Here is a 21,452-nt window from a genome sequence, read left to right as displayed (position 1 = left end):
GCGGTTGAACACGGTGAAACATAGCCCGACGTCATCTGTATGACAATTAACCCGTTAGGACAGGGACCCCTAGAAGAGAAGCTTTGTCTCCCTCGGGGCGAATTCAGGAATTATTTACTCTAGCATTGTGTGTGTGTGTGTGTGTGTGTGTGTGTGTGTGTGTGTGTGTGTGTGTGTGTGTGTGTGCTACCTGCAGAAAGGTGTCTAGTTGCGTCAGTAGCTCAGTGTCCCACTGGATGCTCTTCTCTACTGAGCGCGTGCGAGACGTCAGCGAATGAAGCTCAGCATCCAGCGTTTCCATGGAGATTCTGCAGGACCAGGAAGTAACGGCGCGTCAGACAACGTCAACAAACATGATGAAAGTCAAAAGAGCACTTTGAACAGATTGCTTTAGTTCCGAGGATTGAAATCACTGGAAATTATTAAAGTTATTGTAATGACCATATCGTAATCTCATGTAACAACATATAAACATATAATCTCTGTCTGTGTCTGCAGATTTTGTTTAAAGCAGCTATAACATTATTTTAAAACTTTTTAACATTTCATATCATGTTATTTGATTGAGCATAAAAACTAAATTGGATGGATCCATTTGGAACACAGGTTCTTTTTTTCCCCCACATGTTGAAAAATAACTTTTTGGACAAGGGTTCCACCTGACAACGACCAATAAGACGAATAAATTATAAGACATCAATTTACAATTTACAATTTAGGCATTTAGCAGACGCTCTTAATCCAGAGCGACTTACATTAAGCAAGAACAAAAGCATGGGAATACATCACATAAAGACATTTATCATGAAACATGCGTAAGCTAAGAAAGTAACAGTGGAATATCTATATAATGAAACTTATACGTATAAACTATACATATATACTACTATGCTATACATATGTACTATGGCGTGCTATGACTATATACAATGCAATTCTAGTGCTGTCTACATAACATGCTATAAGTCTGTTTTAAATGCTATCTAAGTCTACAGAAGTGCTATCTAGGGTAGAGTAAGTGCTATGGGCCATGATGGAGTCTGAAAAGGTGGGTTTTCAGACTACGGCGGAAGATTGGGAGTGATGCTGCAGTTCTGACTGCCATGGGAAGTGCATTCCACAGTTTTGGAGCCAGAAGGGAGAAGAGTTTGGGACGTGTGGAGCGTTGTCCCGGCGTACCACGTCAGGGAAAAAAAGCCACAAAAGGAATAAAAATCCAAGTCCAGGCTGGTAAATCTATAAAATCATAAATAAAAAAGAACTGAAAAAACACCAACACGTGTCGGCCATTGAGCCTTCTTTTTCAAACCCGAATCCATAAATCCACCTGGAGTGCCTGGACTTGGATTTGTATGCCTTTGTGGCATTTTCTTTCTCTCCCTCTGAATATTGTTCCCTTTCATGAGCACCGTTAGTTGGTTTGAGGAATACCAGTAACGCTCCCGTAACATTATTTAAGACATGTTGAAGTTGTTGAATATGTAATTTATAATAAAACATATAAATGTGGTTCTGACCGGGCAGCAGACTGGACGTGTTTCAGTCTGGACGAAAACTCTAACAACCTCTGATCCTTCTTCTGAGCCTCCTGGAGAGGGGGAGAGAGAGAGATAGAGATAGAGAGAGAGAGAGAGAGAGAGAGAGAGAGAGTGATTAATGTTCACTCTTAGACGAACTATAAGGTTTGGTTTTGGACAAAGCACATTGTATCTCCCAACATAAACATACAGCACACACACACGCGCCACTCACAAACACACACGCGCCACTCACAAACACACACGCGCCACACACACACGCGCGCAACTCACAAACACACACGCGCCACACACACACGCGCCACTCACAAACACACACACACACACGCCACACACACACACAAAACTCACCAGAGCTACGAAGTGCAGCAAGTTCATTCCCGGCTTGTTGGATTTCGTGTCGGCCAAAGAGAGTAGAGATGCTAGTTTGAAACCTGCAGCGTTGCCTGAATAACCCCCCTGAACACACAAACACACACACACACACACACGCGCACACACACACACACACACACACACACACACACACACACACACGGTTGGACATGTTCAAGGTTATAGCTTTATTGTCCCTTGCAGGAAATTGGTTTGCAGCCAGATAATAGTAAAAAAGAAATACATAATAAAAATGTGCTGCGTTGGAGAAGCTGGAGGGCACCATGCCAGGTTCCAAGGAGGAGGAGTTGACAATGTCCACAATGACAATCGAAAATGCAAAGCTTCTTAATCAAGATCCTCTTAGCATCAAGTAAAAAAGCAATCACACGACGCTGGTACCAACAGGACCCACCAACGAAAGATCAATGGATGGACATTATTGAATGTTTGTTGTAATACTTTTTGTCCTTTTTCTTTTCTTTTTCTTTCCCGTATTGTCTTGTTAGTTGAGTTTTTTTTGTGTCGGTTCTTCCTTCAATAAAAATTAAGTGGAAATTTTTTTTTAGCAAAGCTTCGTTCGATGGCACGACATTTGAACTGAGTTTTTTTATTTCAAATAATTATTTCAGTTTATTCTTTTCATTTTAAATTTGTTATCAAAATAGCTGATCTACAAATGAATGGATTGATTTAATCTATGGTATATTTTTTTATGGAGAGAATTACATTCAGCTTTAGAAGTTGTCTTCAACTGGTTTAGATGGATTAGTCATGTCTCTATACCATAAGACCTGACTTTGTTTAAATTCAGTTAAATCTGTTGAACCTGTAGAAGCAGATGCACCTGTTTGAGGTACTTATGTTATGTATTATGATCATCAATAGAGAAGAGAGGCAGATATCTCCCCTTGTGCGTGTTGTACGTATATTGTCTTGTATTGTATTGTCAATTGTCATAGTCGTTATGTTTGATTAGAATTCAATAAAAGAAAATAGCTGATCTACAAGCCCACAATGCATTTCAGCATCCTGAACCGGAAGTAAACAACGCCTGGGTATAAAGTGCCGCGCAATCAAAATTCCTTTCACGGCGAAATATACATTTTGTAACCGCGATCATCGGTGCTCATGGTCCGTGAATAAAGCTTATTTTCGGGGGGAAAAAAACGCAATCTGGGAAAATAATCCGAGATAAATGCATTTTGCATTTTTGCATTGCAGTAAATCCGTTTACATTAAGGAGGACGGAGGTGGACATTTCCGGTTTCATCGGTCGCCTAGTGGCAACCCAGAGCCATTCATACGTTGCATGATCCATCATAAACCACTGAAACGACCGCATGACGTATAGGTCTCCATCGTCATCGGCGGGGAAGCACTGGGACAAGACGATGACGGAGATCTCCGTCAACATCAGGGAATGTGTTAAAAGGTCTGAGAACCACCGGTATATATATTGAAATTGTAGATCTTCAGACGTCAGAAGTCCACATACAGTATACCAGCTCCTCTGACAGTAATATGACATCAGCGGTTCCCGGGGAAACGGTTCCCAAAATGCGATGGAACAACCGATTTCCAGTTTCCGCCAATTGTTGGATCCAGTTCCTGGATTCCAACCCCAACTATGACGGCGGGGGGCGCACACATGCAGCCATTATATGTCCTCTGGTTTAGGTTTAATCTCCTATAAGAAGGATTGTTTTGCGTGTGTGTGTGTGTGTGTGTGTGTGTGTGTGTGCGCGCGGCTGTGCGTGCGTGCGACTCACAGCGTTCAGTATATTTCCAGCCTGCAGCACCAGATGTAACACAGCATGCAGCTCTTCACAGCTCAACAGCTCTGCAGAGAGAGAGAGAGAGAGAGAGAGAGAGAGAGAGAGAGAGAGAGAGAGACGGAGAGGAACAAACCTTAAAACCCTGGTTTTACTCAATTTACAATTTACAATTTAGGCATTTAGCAGACGCTCTTAATCCAGAGCGACTTACATTAAGCAAGAACAAAAAAGCATGGGAATACATCACATAAAAACATTTATCATGAAACATGCGTAAGCTAAGAAAGTAACAGTGGAATATATATAATGAAACTATACATATAAGCTATACATCTATACTACTATGCTATACATATGTACTATGACGTGCTATGACTACATACAATGCACTTATGCTGTCTACATAACATGCTATAAGTCTGTATCAAATGCTATCTAAGTCTACAGAATTGCTATCTAAGGGCTATTTGATTGCCCCGTGACCTTGTTTGTGTTTTTAAACAGTATATTGTTTGATTTTTTTGTATAGTTTGCATATAATTGTGCTTTCATTTTCATGTCAGCCTACTGTCTATCCCTTCATAAATAATATAAAATAAAGGCAAAAAAGGCACACAAAAAAAACACACTCCGTAAGCTTATAAGTGTGAAACCCAATTAACATGCATGAAGTTAACGGCTCAGATAAAGATAGACAGTGGTGTGAGAGGGGAGGAGAGGAGAGGAGAGGAGAGGAGAGGAGAGGAGAGGAAGAGGAGAGGAGAGGAGAGGAGAGGAGAGGAGAGGAGAGGAGAGGGGAGAGGAGAGGAGAGGAGAGGAGAGGACGGTGTCTTGCAGCATGGTTTCCACCGCCGTCGGTGTGAATGCATGTGATACAGTATATACGTGTATATGTGAATGTATATGTCAATTTCATCAACAACATCAGCGTCAAAATAATAATTTGATCACTTAAACCTATAAAAGAAATAGATGATCTACAAGCTCACGACGTGTCGTGTCTTGAGCATGTAAAAGTTCCTTTTTTAGAAATGGGGAAAACAAATACCTATATTGGAATGTTTATGAATTTTCTATCGTGTGTGTGTGTGTGTGTGTGTGTGTGCGCGTGCATCACCTGTGGCAGCAGTGTGTAGAGTGCTGATGTCTCGTTTCATGGACTCTGAGGCCGAAGGAAACTCCTCTTTTAGCAACATCGACTCTATACGTACTGGATAACTGGAGAGAGAGAGAGAGAGAGAGAGAGAGAGAGAGAGAGAGAGGGGGGGGAGAGAGAGAGAGAGAGAGAGAGAGAGGGAGGGAGAGGGGGAGAGAGAGAGAGAGAGAGAGAGAGAGAGAGAGAGAGGGAGAGAGAGAGGGAGAGAGACCGACAGACAGACAGACATGACAGAGAATTTAATATGAGGTGAAACAAGAAGAACATTTCGTCGAAAGGTCACACGTCATGTGAGCCTGACCTGACGACGTCATCGTGACCTCTCACCTGGGCAGCTGAGTCAGCAGGTACATGAAGGAATCGGCCAATGAGAGCTTAGCGGTGTCGCCGCGGAATGACCTCAGCTTGTTCACCTGATGGCACGGACGGGGGAAAACAAAGCGGTCTTATGTTCAGTACATTGTTGTTGTACATGTTCACAACACACTGAACACAGCGAGTGACTTTAGCTAATCTACGGCGGATAATACTATAACCACAGTAAGACGCCTGATGTGAGAACAATAGCACAATAGCACAACATATGGGGGCTTGGGGGAAAGCACACGAATCCATAGTTAACCCATTCTGGGCGGGAACCCCTTTTGGTGTGTTAGCATTATGTCATGCTTTAGCTATTGAAAAATAGCAGATCTACAAGCTCGTAGCGCGCCACCGAGTGGCGCGCCACGAGCTTGTATAGGTCTGCTATTTTTGAAAAACCGAAGAACGACTGACACAGAAACATGGCTTCTTCAGAAAACTGTCATTTTTTTAGAATCTGATCTCAGGTCAGCGTTACTCGCTGATGATGTATATTGACCCAGATGGCGTCACGGGGGACGGGCTATGAAACGGGACTAAAGAGCATGCATGAATAAAGAGTGACCCGCGAGACGACACAGCCCAGTAGCCAATGGAAACGGTGTAACAATAAAGATGTGCGATACAAGTATAGTGGGCTCGCTACTCAAGCCCACTATTAGTGTGGTTGCGTGTGTGCGTGCGTGCGTGCGTGCGTGCGTTACCTCCTCTGTGTCAGGGAGCAGCTTGAGAAGTTCTCTAAGTGGCTCCGCTCCGTAGTGCTCACTGTTGCCATGACGAATGTCATCTATTATGGTCTGGTTGGACCTGAGGACGAAGCGACAGAAAGAGTGGATGGATTGGACGGACGGACGGACGGACTAAAACCACAGGAGTCTCTCTCTTTCCTTCTGTGTGTGTGTGTGTGTGTGTGTGTGTGTGTGTGTGTGTGTGTGTGTGTGTGTGTGTGTGTGACTGTGTGTGTGTGTGTGTGTGTGTGTGTGTGTGTGTGTGTGTTCTGTTACTCATGCTGTCTTATGTAACTCTGTCAGTTTTTATTAATGATATTCTAAATTATTCATTTGGCTGGATCAACAATTAAACACATACGCACACTGACACACACATGTGTGTGCGCACACACACACACACACACACACACACACACACACACACACGTTACATACTGTACAGACGCACATGAATGTACTCTTTCTCTCTCTCTCTCTCTCATTACTTTATAATCTTGTACTTTCTGTACTGAACCTCTGGTCTCTTAAATGGATTATCGTCTGTGTGTGTGTGTGTGTGTGTGTGTGTGTGTGTGTGTGTGTGCACACACACATGTGTGTGTCAGTGTGCGTATGTGTTTAATTGTTGATCCAGCCAAATGAATAATATATTATCTGCTGTCGGGAAGAAACCACCTAACTCCAAAATGTTCATTTTTCAGGAAATTAAGAAATTTAGATAACAATTACTTGCGTGAGAGGGGGTGGAAATAGTTGCTCTAGCAGACAGTTTGAGGGTCCAACGGAGTTAAGAGGTTTTGTCACCGTTGTTGTTACTACTTTCCATTGGTATAATATTTTCGAAAAACAACACACGGACGTAAAGGGTGTGTTCAATAGCACCGGTTTATGCAAAAGAAAAATAATCAAAAAACCTCAAAAGTGGAGTTAGGTGCAGGTTTTCCTCCTGACAGCGACAATATTATAGTTTTGGGTCTGAGAGAGGCTTAAATCTAATCAAATGGTGGTCCGCGCGGTTCCAAATGTGCAAAATAGAACCTCGACATGAAAAAGGTTGAGGTCTACCAGGATTCATGTCCGTCCGTAACATTCCAACGCCAGACGCCACCCTCATCCACTTATGTTTACACACAACACGACAGCTGAACTTTATTGGAAAAAGAATGACACTGCAGTATGTTTTTTTGTTTTTTCAACATGAAATTAATTACGAGTTACATATTTTTTCACCAGATATACAGTATGTGGACCAGTATCTGCTACCCCTGAAGACGAGAGATATTGTCTGTTCTGTGATCTAGATGAAATTGAAAACGAAGTTCACTTTCTGTTTTACTGCTCTAAATACGATGACTTATAAGGGATATTTTGGTTAATAAGATGTCTTCTATATGTGGGGATTTCCTAGATTTTATATGACTATGTAAAAATGGAGATATGTTTTGCCAAAGGGACTTTCGTTGTAGCAGATTTTATTTGTCAAGCTTGGGAAAGAAGACAGAGTACTCTGTATACATCCGAGGTGTAATATAATGAATTGTGTAATGTAAACATGCTATAAAATGCATACATTATGTATTGTAAAACATGCTGTAATTGCAAATGTGAAATGGTGTCTTATAAACCCATGAGGCACAATAGGTGTGCATGACACGAAAATAAATAAACAATCAATCAATCATATCTAGACTAACACTAGCAATAATCGGCGCGATAGAACTATACTGGTTACCCATACAGGCCAGAGCCAAGATACTCCTCCTGACCTATAAAACCTTAAGTCGAGGCTAAAAAAACACACACATTTTTTCTATGCACTATACGGTTCCGGCCTAGTTTTAATCTGTATGCTCCATAGCTATATGTACATTTTACCATGTTTTACTATGTTTTTTTTTATTGCTATGCTATTCGTGTCTTTGATTTGTTTGTTGGTGAATTAATGCTGCGAAGTGCACAGAGACCCCCTTGGGGTGATTTTGTACTATGAATAAAGTAAACTGAAACTGAACTGATTTCAGAGGGTGAAGTGAGGCCGTCGTTCAAAGCTCTGCGTGACTCACCCATTCTGACCTGAGATCAGATTCATACGAGGTTTCCACTGGACACACACTGGTCCGATTAACCCATTCTGACCTGAGATCAGATTCTAAAAATGTCAGTCGCTCTTCGATTTTTCAAAAATAGCAGACCTACAAGCTCGTAGCGCGCCACTCGGTGGCGCGCTATGAGCTTGTAGATCTGCTATTTTTCAATAGCTAAAGCATAACATAGTGCTTACACCAAAATGGGTGCCCGCCCAGAATGGGTTAACCACATGACCCTTTGTATTCCCATTGGAACAGTCAACAGAATTAGCCCGATACGCACACACACACGCAGTTTGTCAAATGGGTACAGATGTAGATTCCACACACTGATAATATTGTAAGCCTGCGCCATGTACATAAACTGACCACAAGTGGCAATAGCCGACATGACAGAGAGCAGCAAAGCCAAACAACTTGCCGAATATTGCTATGTTTGGGCTTTCATAGGCAGTGTGTCTGTGTGGAGAAGTGTACCCATGAACTGTCAACCCCGTTATATTTGTTTCCCTGCAACATTAATTGTAATCTGTGTGTGTGTGTGTGTGTGTGTGTGTGTGTGTGTGTGTGTGTGTGTGTGTGTGGGGGGGGGGGGGGGGTCTTACCTCTTGAACTGTTTAAGGAAAATCCCCACATTCATCCCTCGCTTTGAGTCCAAGATGGAGATCTGAGAGAGAGAGAGAGAGAGAGAGAGATGAAAACAGAGTTAATTTTCATAGCTGCCTACATGAACACCACACTCTCTCACACACACACACACACACACACACACACACACACACACACACACACACACACACACACGTCTCACCTCTCTGACAGATGCCCTAACTTTGATCCCCCTGATGGGCGTGGCCACAGCGTGTGATTGACAGTCGTTGTGACCAAACAGCTCCTCGACGCTCCTCACATCTATCTGGTACTCATGCTGCTGCTGGCCCCGCCCCTTTGTCCACAGGTTGGACCGCCCCTTCACCTAGGACACACCCACACAAACACACACACACACACACACACACACACACACACACACACACTTCACTGAGTTAGTGAAATTATATTTTCACTACATATATATATATTTTTTTCTTTAATTTTAAATGTTTATCCCACGATTTTGCAACCCATTTTTTCAATCCTAATGTAATCCTGGGCGCTACACATCCTCTGCCAACCTGGGGGGGCAGCGGACTGACCTCATGCTTCCTTCTATGCATGAGGAGTCCAAACTGCTTCTTTTCAACTGACAGGGGAGAGTTTCCCCGCGCAGACGTAGCGCGTGGAAGGAACACGTTCGTTATTCCGACCAGTTCCTTTCCCCTCCATCAGGCGCCCCGGGTTGGCCAGGGGGAGGCAGTTTAGAGACCAGGATTACTGCATGTTTTTTGTGAGGGTAACTCCACACAGAAAGGCCCTTTCGCCAACCCCCGCCTCGGGTATGGGCACTGATGACACGGAGGACAGAACACGCCCACAGTGCTCACAGCGTCCCCCGACGGGAATCGAACCCAGGACCTTCTAGCTGTGAGGCGACAGACTATGTGCCACCGTGCCCCACATTTTCACTATATATCTTGTTGAAAAGAGCAGGTCTAGATCAAGATTCTTTTGCTACTTTTGTGCGACAGTGTCGTACGACAAAGTAGAGCGTTCCATTTACAGAAAACGCTAAAAAAAAATTGAGTTTCCAGCCGAAAGATGTACGTAGTGTAAATCATGATCTAAAAACACGTCTCACCTGTTCCTCTGGAATGGTCTTCCAGAAGAAACTCCTCACCCTCCTCTTCTTCTTCTCCGTGACTCCGTGGCCCAAGGACAGCTGGGGCAGGAGGGGGGGGGGAGGAGGCGGTGGAGGGGGGGGTGGCGGGGGGGCAGGGTTGCCCCCGACAACCGCGGGCGGGTTGGAGGGAGGAGGAGGAGGGGGCGGCGACGATGACGACGACGACAACGCGGGGACATCGACAGCCGCGCCCAACAACGCGTCCCGGAAGCCCTCGCTCTCATTGGCCGGTGAGACGCTGCCCATCACGTGCATCGCTGCCGCCGATTGGACGAGGGGGGCGGGGGGAGGCGCCCGCTCTGGACGCGTGGTTACCGCGCTACGGGGTTGCCACCGTGACCAGAGTGTGGACGACGGTTACGATGAGGACGGCCGTGGTGGAGACGATGTCGACGACGACTGGAGCAGAGAGAGGTCATCGCCACGGTTATACATCTGGGGGTCGAAGGTATCAAAGCCAGGACTCGGGTCAAGAAAAAGAGATCTGGGAAAACAATACACACACAAACAACACAAACAGGTTCACGTTTGACAGCCCCTCCTTGCTGGACTGCATGCTCACTTAATTAAGCAGTGGTAAAAAAAAGCCCAGAATTCAAAATGTATACTTGAGGAAAAGGACAAAGTTATTGGCATCAAAATCTATCTATAAATGCGGCAAGTCTCTGTATGTACGTACGTACGTAGTACGTCTGTAATCCACGTAACTTGAGAACTGTTCGCCCCGCCGACTTCAAATTCGACACACGCGTAGAAGTAAAAGTACTGAAAATTTGACATACCAAAGTAAAATACAAATACCTCAAAATTATGATTTACTTTCCACCACTGCACTTACGCCGACCTAAGACCGATTCTACAAATGTCTTCTAAATCAGTTCTCACACTTTTTCGTGCCACAAGGACCACCAAAATCATTATGTAAAAAAAAAGAAAAAGAAAAGAAAAACCTGCTACATATGGTGGTGTAATACTGTAGCTATTAAATTGACACGGATGTTTCCCGGGTTTTAATGGACCGAGCCCCTCCAAATGATCCACAATGCTGCAGCACGCCTTCAACTATACTTTCTCCTCTCTCGCAAATTCCCTTCATTGGTTTTTGGTCTCCGTCCTGCACCCCTAGTACAAAACACTGACGTACGTAGGATAATGGTTGCATGTCAACAACAATATAAACTTAAAATTAAGTAAGGGTGTGTGTGCGTTTGTGTGTGCGTTACATAACCACAGATCAGTGTGAATGAAGTTTCTTCAGTCAAGAGCTTCAAAGTAATCGCACTAACTACCCATCCTGCCTCACTCACTGTGTGTGTGTGTGTGTGTGTGTGTGTGTGCGCGCGCGAGAGAGCAAAGATATTGGAGAGAAAGAAGGACATTTGATAACACACTGAATAGAGTACAGTGACACATTTAGACATTTACTTGCAGAGCGTATTATTTATAGTAAAAAAAAAAGAAAATCATATATTCGAGTTGAATGAAGTTTAAGTCGTCATACTTTACTACTACTATTTGTGTGTGTGTGTGTGTGTGTGTGTGTGTGTGTGTGTGTGTGTGTGTGTGTCAGATGCCAGGGCTGGAAAGGCCATGCGCTGCCGTGGAAACTGTTCTCAGTGCTGAGCAACAGGCTGCATTCCACACAATGCCAGTTTGTTTACTAGGAAATAGAGATTGCATTGGGGTCACTGTGTGTGTGTGTGTGTGTGTGTGTGTGTGTGTGTGTGTGTGTGTGTGTGTGTGTGTGTGTGTGTGTGTGTGTGTGTGTGTGTGTGTGTGTGTGTGTGTGTGTGTGTGTGTGGTTAACGCACTTGGCTTTGTAAGGCAGAAGGTGATGAATAGAATTCCTATATAAATATGCAGTTGTTGTTTTATGGTTGAAAAAATATTTTTAGAGTTAATACTAGTAAGTGCCATTTGAACATTTCTAAACAAGGTTAACTTTTGAGCGCAAATACAATCATTCATCTGCCTGCACAATAAGCACATTTACTTTTGGTACTTTAAGTCCATTTTGATAACAATACTTTTTGCACTTTTACGCATTACTGATACTTTTACTTAAAGGTGTAGGGAAACGGAAATGGTGGACATTTTATCTTGAAGTTTCAACTTGAAAAAAATAGGGCTTAGGGTTGGCTGAATGTCATGCCATGAGCTTGTAGATCTACTATTATTGGCTTCCAGGGATAAAAAATCACACTTGTGTGAAGTGAGTGGCGCAGCAAGGGCAGTATTTATATCAGCCAGGTGACGTCTTACATTGTGATTTACCGCCCTGAACAAACATTAAAGTCCATAGACTTGGCTGACAGACACATGACGTACTTTTCGGAAAGCCATGCATTATATGGCAAAGAAATACCGGTAGTAAAAATTACACTCATAATGTCGCCATCTTAAAATGTTGACGTCCTCGCAAGTACTGTATAACACACACAACCTCTCTAGAGACTCCAGAGCAGGGGGATGACATCATCCAATTACGCTGCAATAATGTGCAAATATAGAACCAACCCAGTGACCCCGTTCCCACGCAGTGCCCCGATTGGCTGACTGGATCACAGAGGTTCACACGCTGTCACTGTGCACATGTCACACGATAAGATTCAAACGACTGAATTAAAAGTTTGATTGAAAAGACCATGGCAGAAGCTAAACGCAGAAATAAATCTGCCATTCCATGAGTTAACCCATTTTGGGGCAGGAACGCCGTTTAGTGTTAGCATTATGTTATGCTTTAGCTATTTTTGAAAAAAAATCATTTTCAGAAAACTGTCATTTTCAAACAGACATTTTTTAGAATCTGATCTCAGGTCAAAATGTGTTAAGTACAGTACTTAAATAAATGTTACGTACTCCGATACTTTCTACCACCACTGATGGGAACTGTGGTGGGTCAGTAGAGAACACAGTACAGGAAGTACCAGGCCCCCAGTCACAGTTGCATGCTGGGGGAAAATCACTGAAGTGAACACGGCAGACAACTCGACTTCAAAAAGTACTGACATGAAATGAACTGTGTGTGTGTGTGTGTGTGTGTGTGTGTGTGTGTGTGTGTGTGTGTGTGTGTGTGTGTGTGTGTGTGTGTGTGTGTGTGTGTGTGTGTGTGTGTGTGTGTGTGCGCGTGCGTGTGTGTGACGTTGCTGTGAAGTGACATTCTTTCTGAACTGATCATACTCTTGTTGGTTTACCTCCAGTTTACTGACCCAGTTATCAGGGCGTCTATCTCTGCATATTTGGGTCCTGACCTAAATACTAACAAGAGGAGAGGAGCGGAGTAACAGTGAAAACTGAAATTAAATGATGTGACAGGAGGAGTCCGCGAGGACAGAGACATGACAACTTTCTCAGCTTTTTTCCCTGCACATTCCTCCTCTCGCTCCCTTTGTTCCACATTGAAATATAGATTTGCCGTTTCAAATATAACCCAAGCTTGGGAAAGAAGACAAGAAGTACTCTGTATGAATCTGAGTTGTAATGAATTATGTAATGTAAACATGCTGTAAATGCGTGAATTATGCAATGTAAACATGCTGTAAATGCAATTGTGAAATGGTGTCTTGAGGGTTGGGCACATTATGTGCAGGACACGAAAATAAATAAACAATAATCATCATCAATCACCCCTATATATATTTTAATGTTTTACAAAGTTTCCTGCCACTAATATGCAAATAATGCGGATTTGTATACTACTGAGAAGAAGTGGCCTTGAGTATAGCGATGGCAACGAAAGGCATAGATGGAGGGGAAAGGAACTGGTTGGAATAACGTGTTCCTTCCACACGCTACGTCCTACCGGGGGAAACTCCCCCGCATGCTCACTCCTCACGCATTGAAGGAAGCATGAGCTCAGTTCGGGGCTCTCCCCAGGTTGGCAGAGGGAGAGTATAGCGCCCAGGATTAGAGTGAAAGAACGGGTGACAAAATCACGAGATAACATTTTTAATTAAAAGAAAATTCCTGAATACTCAAACAGGTGTCTTCAGTTAATCTGTCTGATTACACCTCTAGTAGTCAGACTGAAGCTGGGGGGAGCTATATGGGGACAATTCTATGACGACAGTGACGCCTTCACTTCTGGGAAGTGATGGTGTCAGACATGAAAGAAGAAAGATAACAAAGTGTCCTGTCCTTCGAGGTCCAACAAAAATAACGTCTGGAGGGAGCCGTCAATCAGACCCATTTGATCACACGCTCAATGAGTCACAGGCCTGAGAAGAGCTGTGATCGGAAATAGAGTAAAATAAGGCAAAGCACGCACATCCAAAAATAAGTTGGCAGTACAGGTGCTAGACAACAATACGTACACTTGTTGAGACTTGTTATTGGCACTGCGGCGCTAAACTGTGCCCACATGGGCATAAAGGCTATACGCTTGCATGCGGGGCCCTTTGTCTATAAGACACATTCCTTCCTTCGGGAGACAAATAATAAAGAAAACCTTGAACCTCGAGACGGCCCTTCTTCTCTTCGAGAGCTGTATGAATAATGAGAAGAAATTAAAATGTGACACCTGCTTATGCATATTCAAGGCCTGTAAATATTGCTAACGTTTTATTTTTTGTGGGGTTTTTGAGTGGTGCAACCCACTAGAAGGAACAGCAATGTCCGCGTTCACCTCATGTGGCCATGAGCACCAGTATATGACTATGAGTACCAGTAGGGGCGCTGTTGTGCCAGAAACAGAGAGAGATAGTATTAGTGCTGCACTGTTGCCTGCTAATGAGAGAGAGAGGGGGGGGGCGAGAGGGGAGTTGCAACACTCAGTTCACACGGGTGTGATTTCTTCGCTGCAAAGCATAATGCCAGCACCGCAATCACGTGCAAATGTCACACTACAGTGAGTAGGGCCAGAGCGAAGGCTAAGGTTATAGCATTCAGCCTGCTTTATCAACTCCTTCCACCTTGTGATCAACAAATTGCCAGGTACAAATACTCAAATAAATGCAGTGGAATAAAAGTACCAGTACGATATTTTTTCAGTGCTCCGGTGACGCTGTGAAGTGTCAATCATTCATATGTTTTTGTTTCATCATTTCACCTCGTCTCTCCATGGTTGCCACGGGGAGGAGGAGGAGGGGGGGGATTTTTGCCAACATCAAGGAGAGTAACATTGTGCAAGTGCAACACTTGGACGACTCGACGACAGACAGTGTAGCTGACCAGGCGGTTTTGTAGCTTTTATGTCACCGGTATAGTTTCGACGCAGCATCTGAGTGTGAAGTGAAAGACCTCAACCCCAACTCAGCAGTATAGTGAGTCAATTTATACTATTACAGAGGAGGAGGTGCGTAGAAGAACCCTCAAGAGAATTAACCCACGCAAACAGTGGCCTTGTGGTTATAGAGTGTCCGCCCTGAAACTGGGAGGTCGGGAGTTCGATCCCCGGCCGGGTCATACCAAAGACTGTAGAAATGGGACCCAATTCTTGGCATCAATGGGTTGCATGGATTGGGGGTCAAATCAACTAATGATTCCAGAGCGCGGCGCGCGCTGCGGCTCACCGTTCCAAGAGATGGGTCAAATGCGGAGAACAAATTTCACTGCGGTAACGTCTGTGGCTAATCGTATACGACTTTGACTTTGCACCCGATGGGATAAGGGGTTATGTGCTTATTAAGGAGTGTAGGGAGCAGCTCAGCCCTGTACTGAGACACATGTTCCAGGTATCGCTAGATATACACACTATATTCCAAAAGCGTGGAAGACCTCGCTTATAGTTCCAGTATAGTGCCGAAAATGTCTAATCCCAAAGTCCTTAACGACTATCGGTACCTATCGGTACTAACATGGCACCTTCCCTGCAGGCTATAGGGCCTCAAGATCGTTTGTTGCCATAAGTATATAGGACTTATATGAACAAGCAGGCCCTGTCTCAGTTCCGTGCATAAAGTGTGATGTGATGCCTCTTGGAACTATGACTGGTGGCCTTCTGTTGGCACTGTTTCTTTATTGTCTATGGACTGTGTGATCTGTTTGTTTGCATGTTTTATGTATATCCTGATGACTGCTGTGCACAAAACAACATTTCCGAAAGGACAAATAAAGTATCTATCTACCTATTTGATCCCGCGGGGGAACTTCAGTTTTATAGGCTGGGGCGCAATAACTCCTCATGCTTTGAAGGAAGCATGAGCTCAGTTCGGGACTCTCCCCAGGTTGGCAGTGGGAGAGTATAAGGCCCAGGATTAGAGTATATAGGCAATTGACAACAGGCGAAACATGGGTTACAAAATCGTGAGATACCTTTTTAACTGAAAAAATAATAAGCGCGCTTTATATGAACTCGATACCGCAGTATTGCGATTATTGCACCCAGCCCTATTTGGTTCTCAACTTCACCCAACTGCTACCCAAGTGTGTGTGTGTGTGTGTGTGTGTGTGTGTGTGTGTGTGTGTGTGTGTGTGTGGGGTGGGGCTGGGGTTAATTGAACACACTTTAGACTGCACAGGGGCCGTCATAGTTAAATGTACAAAGAAATCACATTTTATATTTTCTTTATCATTTTTTCCTTTCCAAAAAGTGTACAAAATAGCTTATCAATCGTTGATCTACAAGCTTGTAGAGATCAACAATTTCTGCTATTTTTTAGATTTTCATCTTTTTTTTTTTTTTAAATGTATGGACATTTTTCAACATGGAAACAATCATGACTATTATGCAAGCATAATTGCGATTATCAAAAACAATTGCGATTTATAGGCGATTATTCTGTAATAACTGCTAGTAGAGGCCTATCCAGGTGACCGCCCCATGGAGGCGTACGTGTACCAGGTGGTGTTGTGTGTACCGGTAGTTATATGTAGTTGGCTGCCCCATGGAGACATGGTGTACGAGGTGTTGTGTGTAGTTATGTAGATGTCCCATGGAGGCATGGTGTCGAGGGCTGCACAGAACACGTGTTTTGTCTGTGTTCTGGGGGACGAACAGCTCCAATTCATTTTCAATGGAAGTCACCTGGTTTGACGAGACAGCCTTGTTTGATATGGGGCAGAACACGGCCATCAAGCGAGGTTGTCTCGTCAAACCACGTGACTTCCAATGAAAATGAATTGGGAGTTGTTCTCTTCCCCCAGAACAGAGAAAAGAAAACCATGTTTTTTTAATGTGTGAGTGCAGCCGAGGTGTTGCGTGTAGTGATGTTGCCCCATGTGACCACCAGACAAGACTCAACACTCCGAGAAGTGTTGGCTGTAAATATGGAACCACGATGTCCTTCATAGTGTCCCCCACCACGTCAACCGTGCTGACACTAGAGAGACAGCATTCTAAGACATATCAGACATGGAGACCATTTCTAAACATGCAGGGCGGGCATTTTACAATGTAACCGGTAGAGTGGGATCCACGTTTCTATACCCTCTCAGAGAACAGGCCCAATGAGGGTTCATTTGGACACATGGTGGTGGTGACCCCTCCGGGGCCACGTGTTGAGAAACGGCGAGCTATCAAACCGGTTGCTTAGCGACCTCCATGAAGCAGGACTGTCTAGCCCAAATGGCATTGACAACCAATGAAAAAAATGTTTTGCATTCTTTGACAAAAGCACGCACACGCACACACACGTGTACACACACACACACACACACACACACACACACGTGTACACACACACACAATGCAAAGGCAAATATTTACACTATAAATTTGACCTGCTGGCACAACACACGCATATAGGAACATTACATAAATTAGGAGACAGCGGACGGCGATTGGAATTGGATATGCTCCCTCCTGGAGAAGCACACGCACACACACACACACACACACACACACAAAGGCTGTGAAATTGATGACTCATGCTATGAGTCATAGCATGTTATGCATGCTATGAACAGTAATTAATTAAGAACCAACTATAATGACTGATGCAAGCCCGTTACATTATTAACACAGACCTCTCGTACAATGGAATAATTAACTATATACAGTATATATATATATATACAGTATATAGGGCTGAAGTGGTTACTGTATGTTTTGTATGTAATGAAAAAATCAAAATCTACAATGTAACCACAGTATAGTAAAACTAACGTTTTCAAATAATTATTGTAGTGGAGTAAAAAAATAAAAAGAATTGCCTCTGAGATGAAGCGGAGGAGAAGTAGAAGTGTTGGAAATGCGCAAGTAAAGTGCAAATACCTCAAAGTACAGTACTTAAGTAAATGTACTTAGTTACTTTCCACCACCGGTGTGAGCTTGACGATGTGATGTTTCCGGCACAATAACTCAGGTTTGTACGGTCGGTACGGAGGATGGACGGTATAGGCTATATACAGTTGATACATGACATTATTAAACGCTATAAGCACTCAAATCCACTTTGACAAGAACCACAATGGGATAATAAGACCCAAGGGTTTTTTTCCTGTGATCCTTCGTGCACCTGTAATTGCACGCGTGCTCTACGTCGGTGTCGCAACCACGTCATTGTCCCTTTTAAAGTGAATTATCAAAACAAACAAAAAGGAAAACTCCACAGATGAAGTTCAATGAACGGCTCAATTAAGGGATTACGCTGGGAGCGGCTGAACCCGGGGTCAACCGACTAGACTAGTCTGTGGAGATGATCCGTGGAGATCATGTTAGGATGACGTCGGTCTCGTTGTTGCTATACGGTACATAACGACGTCAAATGAACCCTGCTCGTCGTGACCTTTGACATACAAAAATCTAGTCGGTGCTCCCTGCGTTGACGGCTCTCCGTCTGTCTGTCTGTCTGTATGTCGTCTCGGTCGTCTGTCGCGTGGAAACCTTGTATGTCCCAAATCTGTTGCTTTTGGGGGAAATGGAAAAATAGAAGCTGTGGAGCGGACACCGAGTGGCGCGCTACGAGCTTGTAGGTCTGCTATTTTTGAAAAATCGAAGAGCGACTGACGTAGAACAAGACATTTTTTTTATCTGATCTCAGGTCAGAATGGAAAACTGTCAGGATGTATAGAAGACATTTTTAGAATCTGATCTCAGGTCAGAATGGGTTAAATAAAACCATCGAAAGCCTGGTGGCTGGAAGGGGCAGGACAGACCCAGGTGTCCTGTCTGCAGGCAGCGCTGTCAGACATAGAATAGGTGCAGCACATTGAATGTCAGACACATACTGTAGTGGATAGGCGCGCACAGTTGAATTGGCCTGGTGGAGACAAAAAAGGCCAGTGTGACTGTCTACAGGTCCTGGGCAGGAGGCAGTTTCAAAATGACTGGAATATTCAAAGCCCAGTCAGTCAATTAAACATGCTGCATGCTGTCGCAAGTAAGTTATACACAGCACTGATTCTTCCCAACAAGGGGTTCCATTCCATGCAGGAATAATGCTTGAGATCTGCTATGATTAACAGTTAATCATATAGCAGCTCTCGGGGTCTGTGCTCTAATCAATACATATGCACTGCAGCTTGTAACATGAAAGTGAGAATTATCCGCGAGACATGGCCAAAGTATTTTTGGGTTGAGAACCCCTGCTCTAGATTGGCTATTTTCGCTACTTTTGCTTGACGCTCTTGTGCGACGAAGACATTATTTAAAAAAAATGAAAAGATGACAAGGCATCTACAGCGATGATATGAGGTCTCATCTGTGCACAGTAAACACACCAGCACTCATTTCAAAATATGTGAACACACACACACGCGCACACACACACACACACACACACACACACACACACACACACACACACACACACACACACACACACACACACACACACACACACACACACACACACACACACACACACACACACACACACACACACACACACACACACACACACACACACACACACACACACACACGTCACACACACACACTTTAAGAGCACCGGGGGTGAAAAGGGGGGCTGAACCCTATTTACAAAGACAAACAGCCATAAACAGTGTGAGTTTATGGCTGTGTGAGTTTATGGCTGTATGATTGTTTGTGCCTCAGGTGGTCCGCGATCCTCGCATGATGGTAGCTTATCCGTGAGATTGCTTATCCGTGAGCTAACTTCCGGTTTAAGGCCTGGGGTCATGTTTGGTCCCTGGCTTGAATAAGTTACCTTCTTTTCGACACAGTAGCAAATGACTGATTTTTTTTTTTAAATCAATTCTCTTACAAAGATCCTGCATTTGTTTCTCTTTTTTTTACGCTGCATCACGATTCAGTTTGAATCGATTTCAATCCATTTATGATATACAGCAGGGGTTTTCAACTGAGTATGAACCAGGGACCACCACCCTGACTGAGAATTAACCTGGGGACCATTGTTGTGTTGGGAGGGGGGATATGGTCATGGTGTGGGGGAAATAAATTAACCTTCCATATTAAACTCATGTTGCTGTTCATTGTAACTTATTCTATGAGTAAGCAGACACTTGCGATTGATTATGGGCACAGTTCCTTGTAATGGTGACTCAACCAGGCAATCGGTATGGTTTCCCTTGAGATTCTAACTCACTTTTCTGTGGAAGTTCTTGACATCCGACATCGATGCGTCATAATTTGTCACCAGATCATATACTGCATTGTTTCTCAACTTTCTCTAACCCTAACCCAATACAATAAATTCAAATACGAATCTTCACTTTCCTACATTACTAAATGCATGGTCAGGGACCACATGCAACACCTTCACGGGCCACCAGTGGTCCACGGACCACCTGTTGAAAACCCATGATATACAGTATCGTTACATGCCTAAAACCAAATCATTCATTTCAATACAGTATATTATTTGTTGTTGTTTTTTTGCTGCTAGCGGTGAAAGAGAAACCTTTTATTGATCCTCGGTGGGACATTCAGGGGACCAATAAATGCGGCTATATAGCAGGGCTATAATCTACATGTAAATGTCCCCTTTTCAATGGGGGTATACGGTAAAGAAATAAACTTTTACAGCGGTCGTTGTGCAGTTAAAAAGACGGAACTGGGAGTCTCGTTATACGTGTGTTTTAAAAGGCAACACGTCAGACCCCTAAAAGTCATCTCTGTGTACCATGGATACGGGCACGCACAGGACCCCCAGGCACTATACCCCCTGACCTGACGAGAGAGAGAGAGAGAGAGAGAGAGAGAGAGACAGACCACAACATGCAGGAATAACAGGGGGGAGACTTCTCACCAGTGACCTCCATGAACACTATAGTTGCTGAACATTACTACATTCAAAATGTGGCACCTGGAGCCAACTACTGTGGCTTTAAAACAGACAACATTAAAGTGCTTGACTTAAATCTCTCTTAAATGAATTGGACAGCCAACTAGTGCTGCATGATTCTTCTTGCTCAAATTCAGAAATGAGATCACATACTGTAGGTGTCTGAATCTAGATTGCGATCTTTTTGAGCGGTGGCTAACCGCTCCAATGACTGGCTGTGTGTGTAAATGGGATAAACACCAAATAATGCATGCAGGGCAGATTAGGACGATATTATCCACTCATAATCAAAATAAAAATGAGAGCACTTAAATTCTACAACCACCTAAAAGAAAGTGACCCAGTTGCACTCCATAACAAGGCACTCTCACACAGACTATAGAGAGATGCCCCCTCAGCCAGCTGGCCCTGGAACTCTGTGCACAAGCACAAACACAAACAGAGCCACCAGATAGAAAAGCCTATTGGACTAAGCCAAATTATAAAAACAGCAAAAG

General features: G+C 43.7%; 1 protein-coding gene across 1 annotated transcript in view; it reads right to left on the bottom strand.

Moving 5' to 3' along the window:
- Window positions 1-21,452, bottom strand: part of LOC308335324 (uncharacterized protein) — a 31,380-nt gene that overhangs the window by 8,256 nt on the left and 1,672 nt on the right. Inside the window, exons 2-11 of the mRNA XM_080792342.1 lie at window positions 9,767-10,292; window positions 8,840-9,004; window positions 8,634-8,695; window positions 5,915-6,017; window positions 5,175-5,260; window positions 4,809-4,909; window positions 3,686-3,756; window positions 1,890-1,997; window positions 1,518-1,588; window positions 191-308 (exon numbers count right to left, since the gene is read on the bottom strand). Of these exons, the coding sequence (XP_080648468.1) occupies window positions 191-308; window positions 1,518-1,588; window positions 1,890-1,997; window positions 3,686-3,756; window positions 4,809-4,909; window positions 5,175-5,260; window positions 5,915-6,017; window positions 8,634-8,695; window positions 8,840-9,004; window positions 9,767-10,063 (1,182 nt within the window). The 5' untranslated portion in view covers window positions 10,064-10,292. The remainder of the gene's footprint in view (window positions 1-190; window positions 309-1,517; window positions 1,589-1,889; window positions 1,998-3,685; window positions 3,757-4,808; window positions 4,910-5,174; window positions 5,261-5,914; window positions 6,018-8,633; window positions 8,696-8,839; window positions 9,005-9,766; window positions 10,293-21,452) is intronic.

Source organism: Protomyctophum bolini, assembly GCF_963924005.1.
Source record: "Protomyctophum bolini genome assembly, chromosome: 20".
In the NCBI taxonomy this organism is placed as follows: domain Eukaryota; kingdom Metazoa; phylum Chordata; class Actinopteri; order Myctophiformes; family Myctophidae; genus Protomyctophum; species Protomyctophum bolini.
Note: the sequence above shows the minus strand (reverse complement) of the source record. Positions and strands in the feature narration are given on the sequence as shown.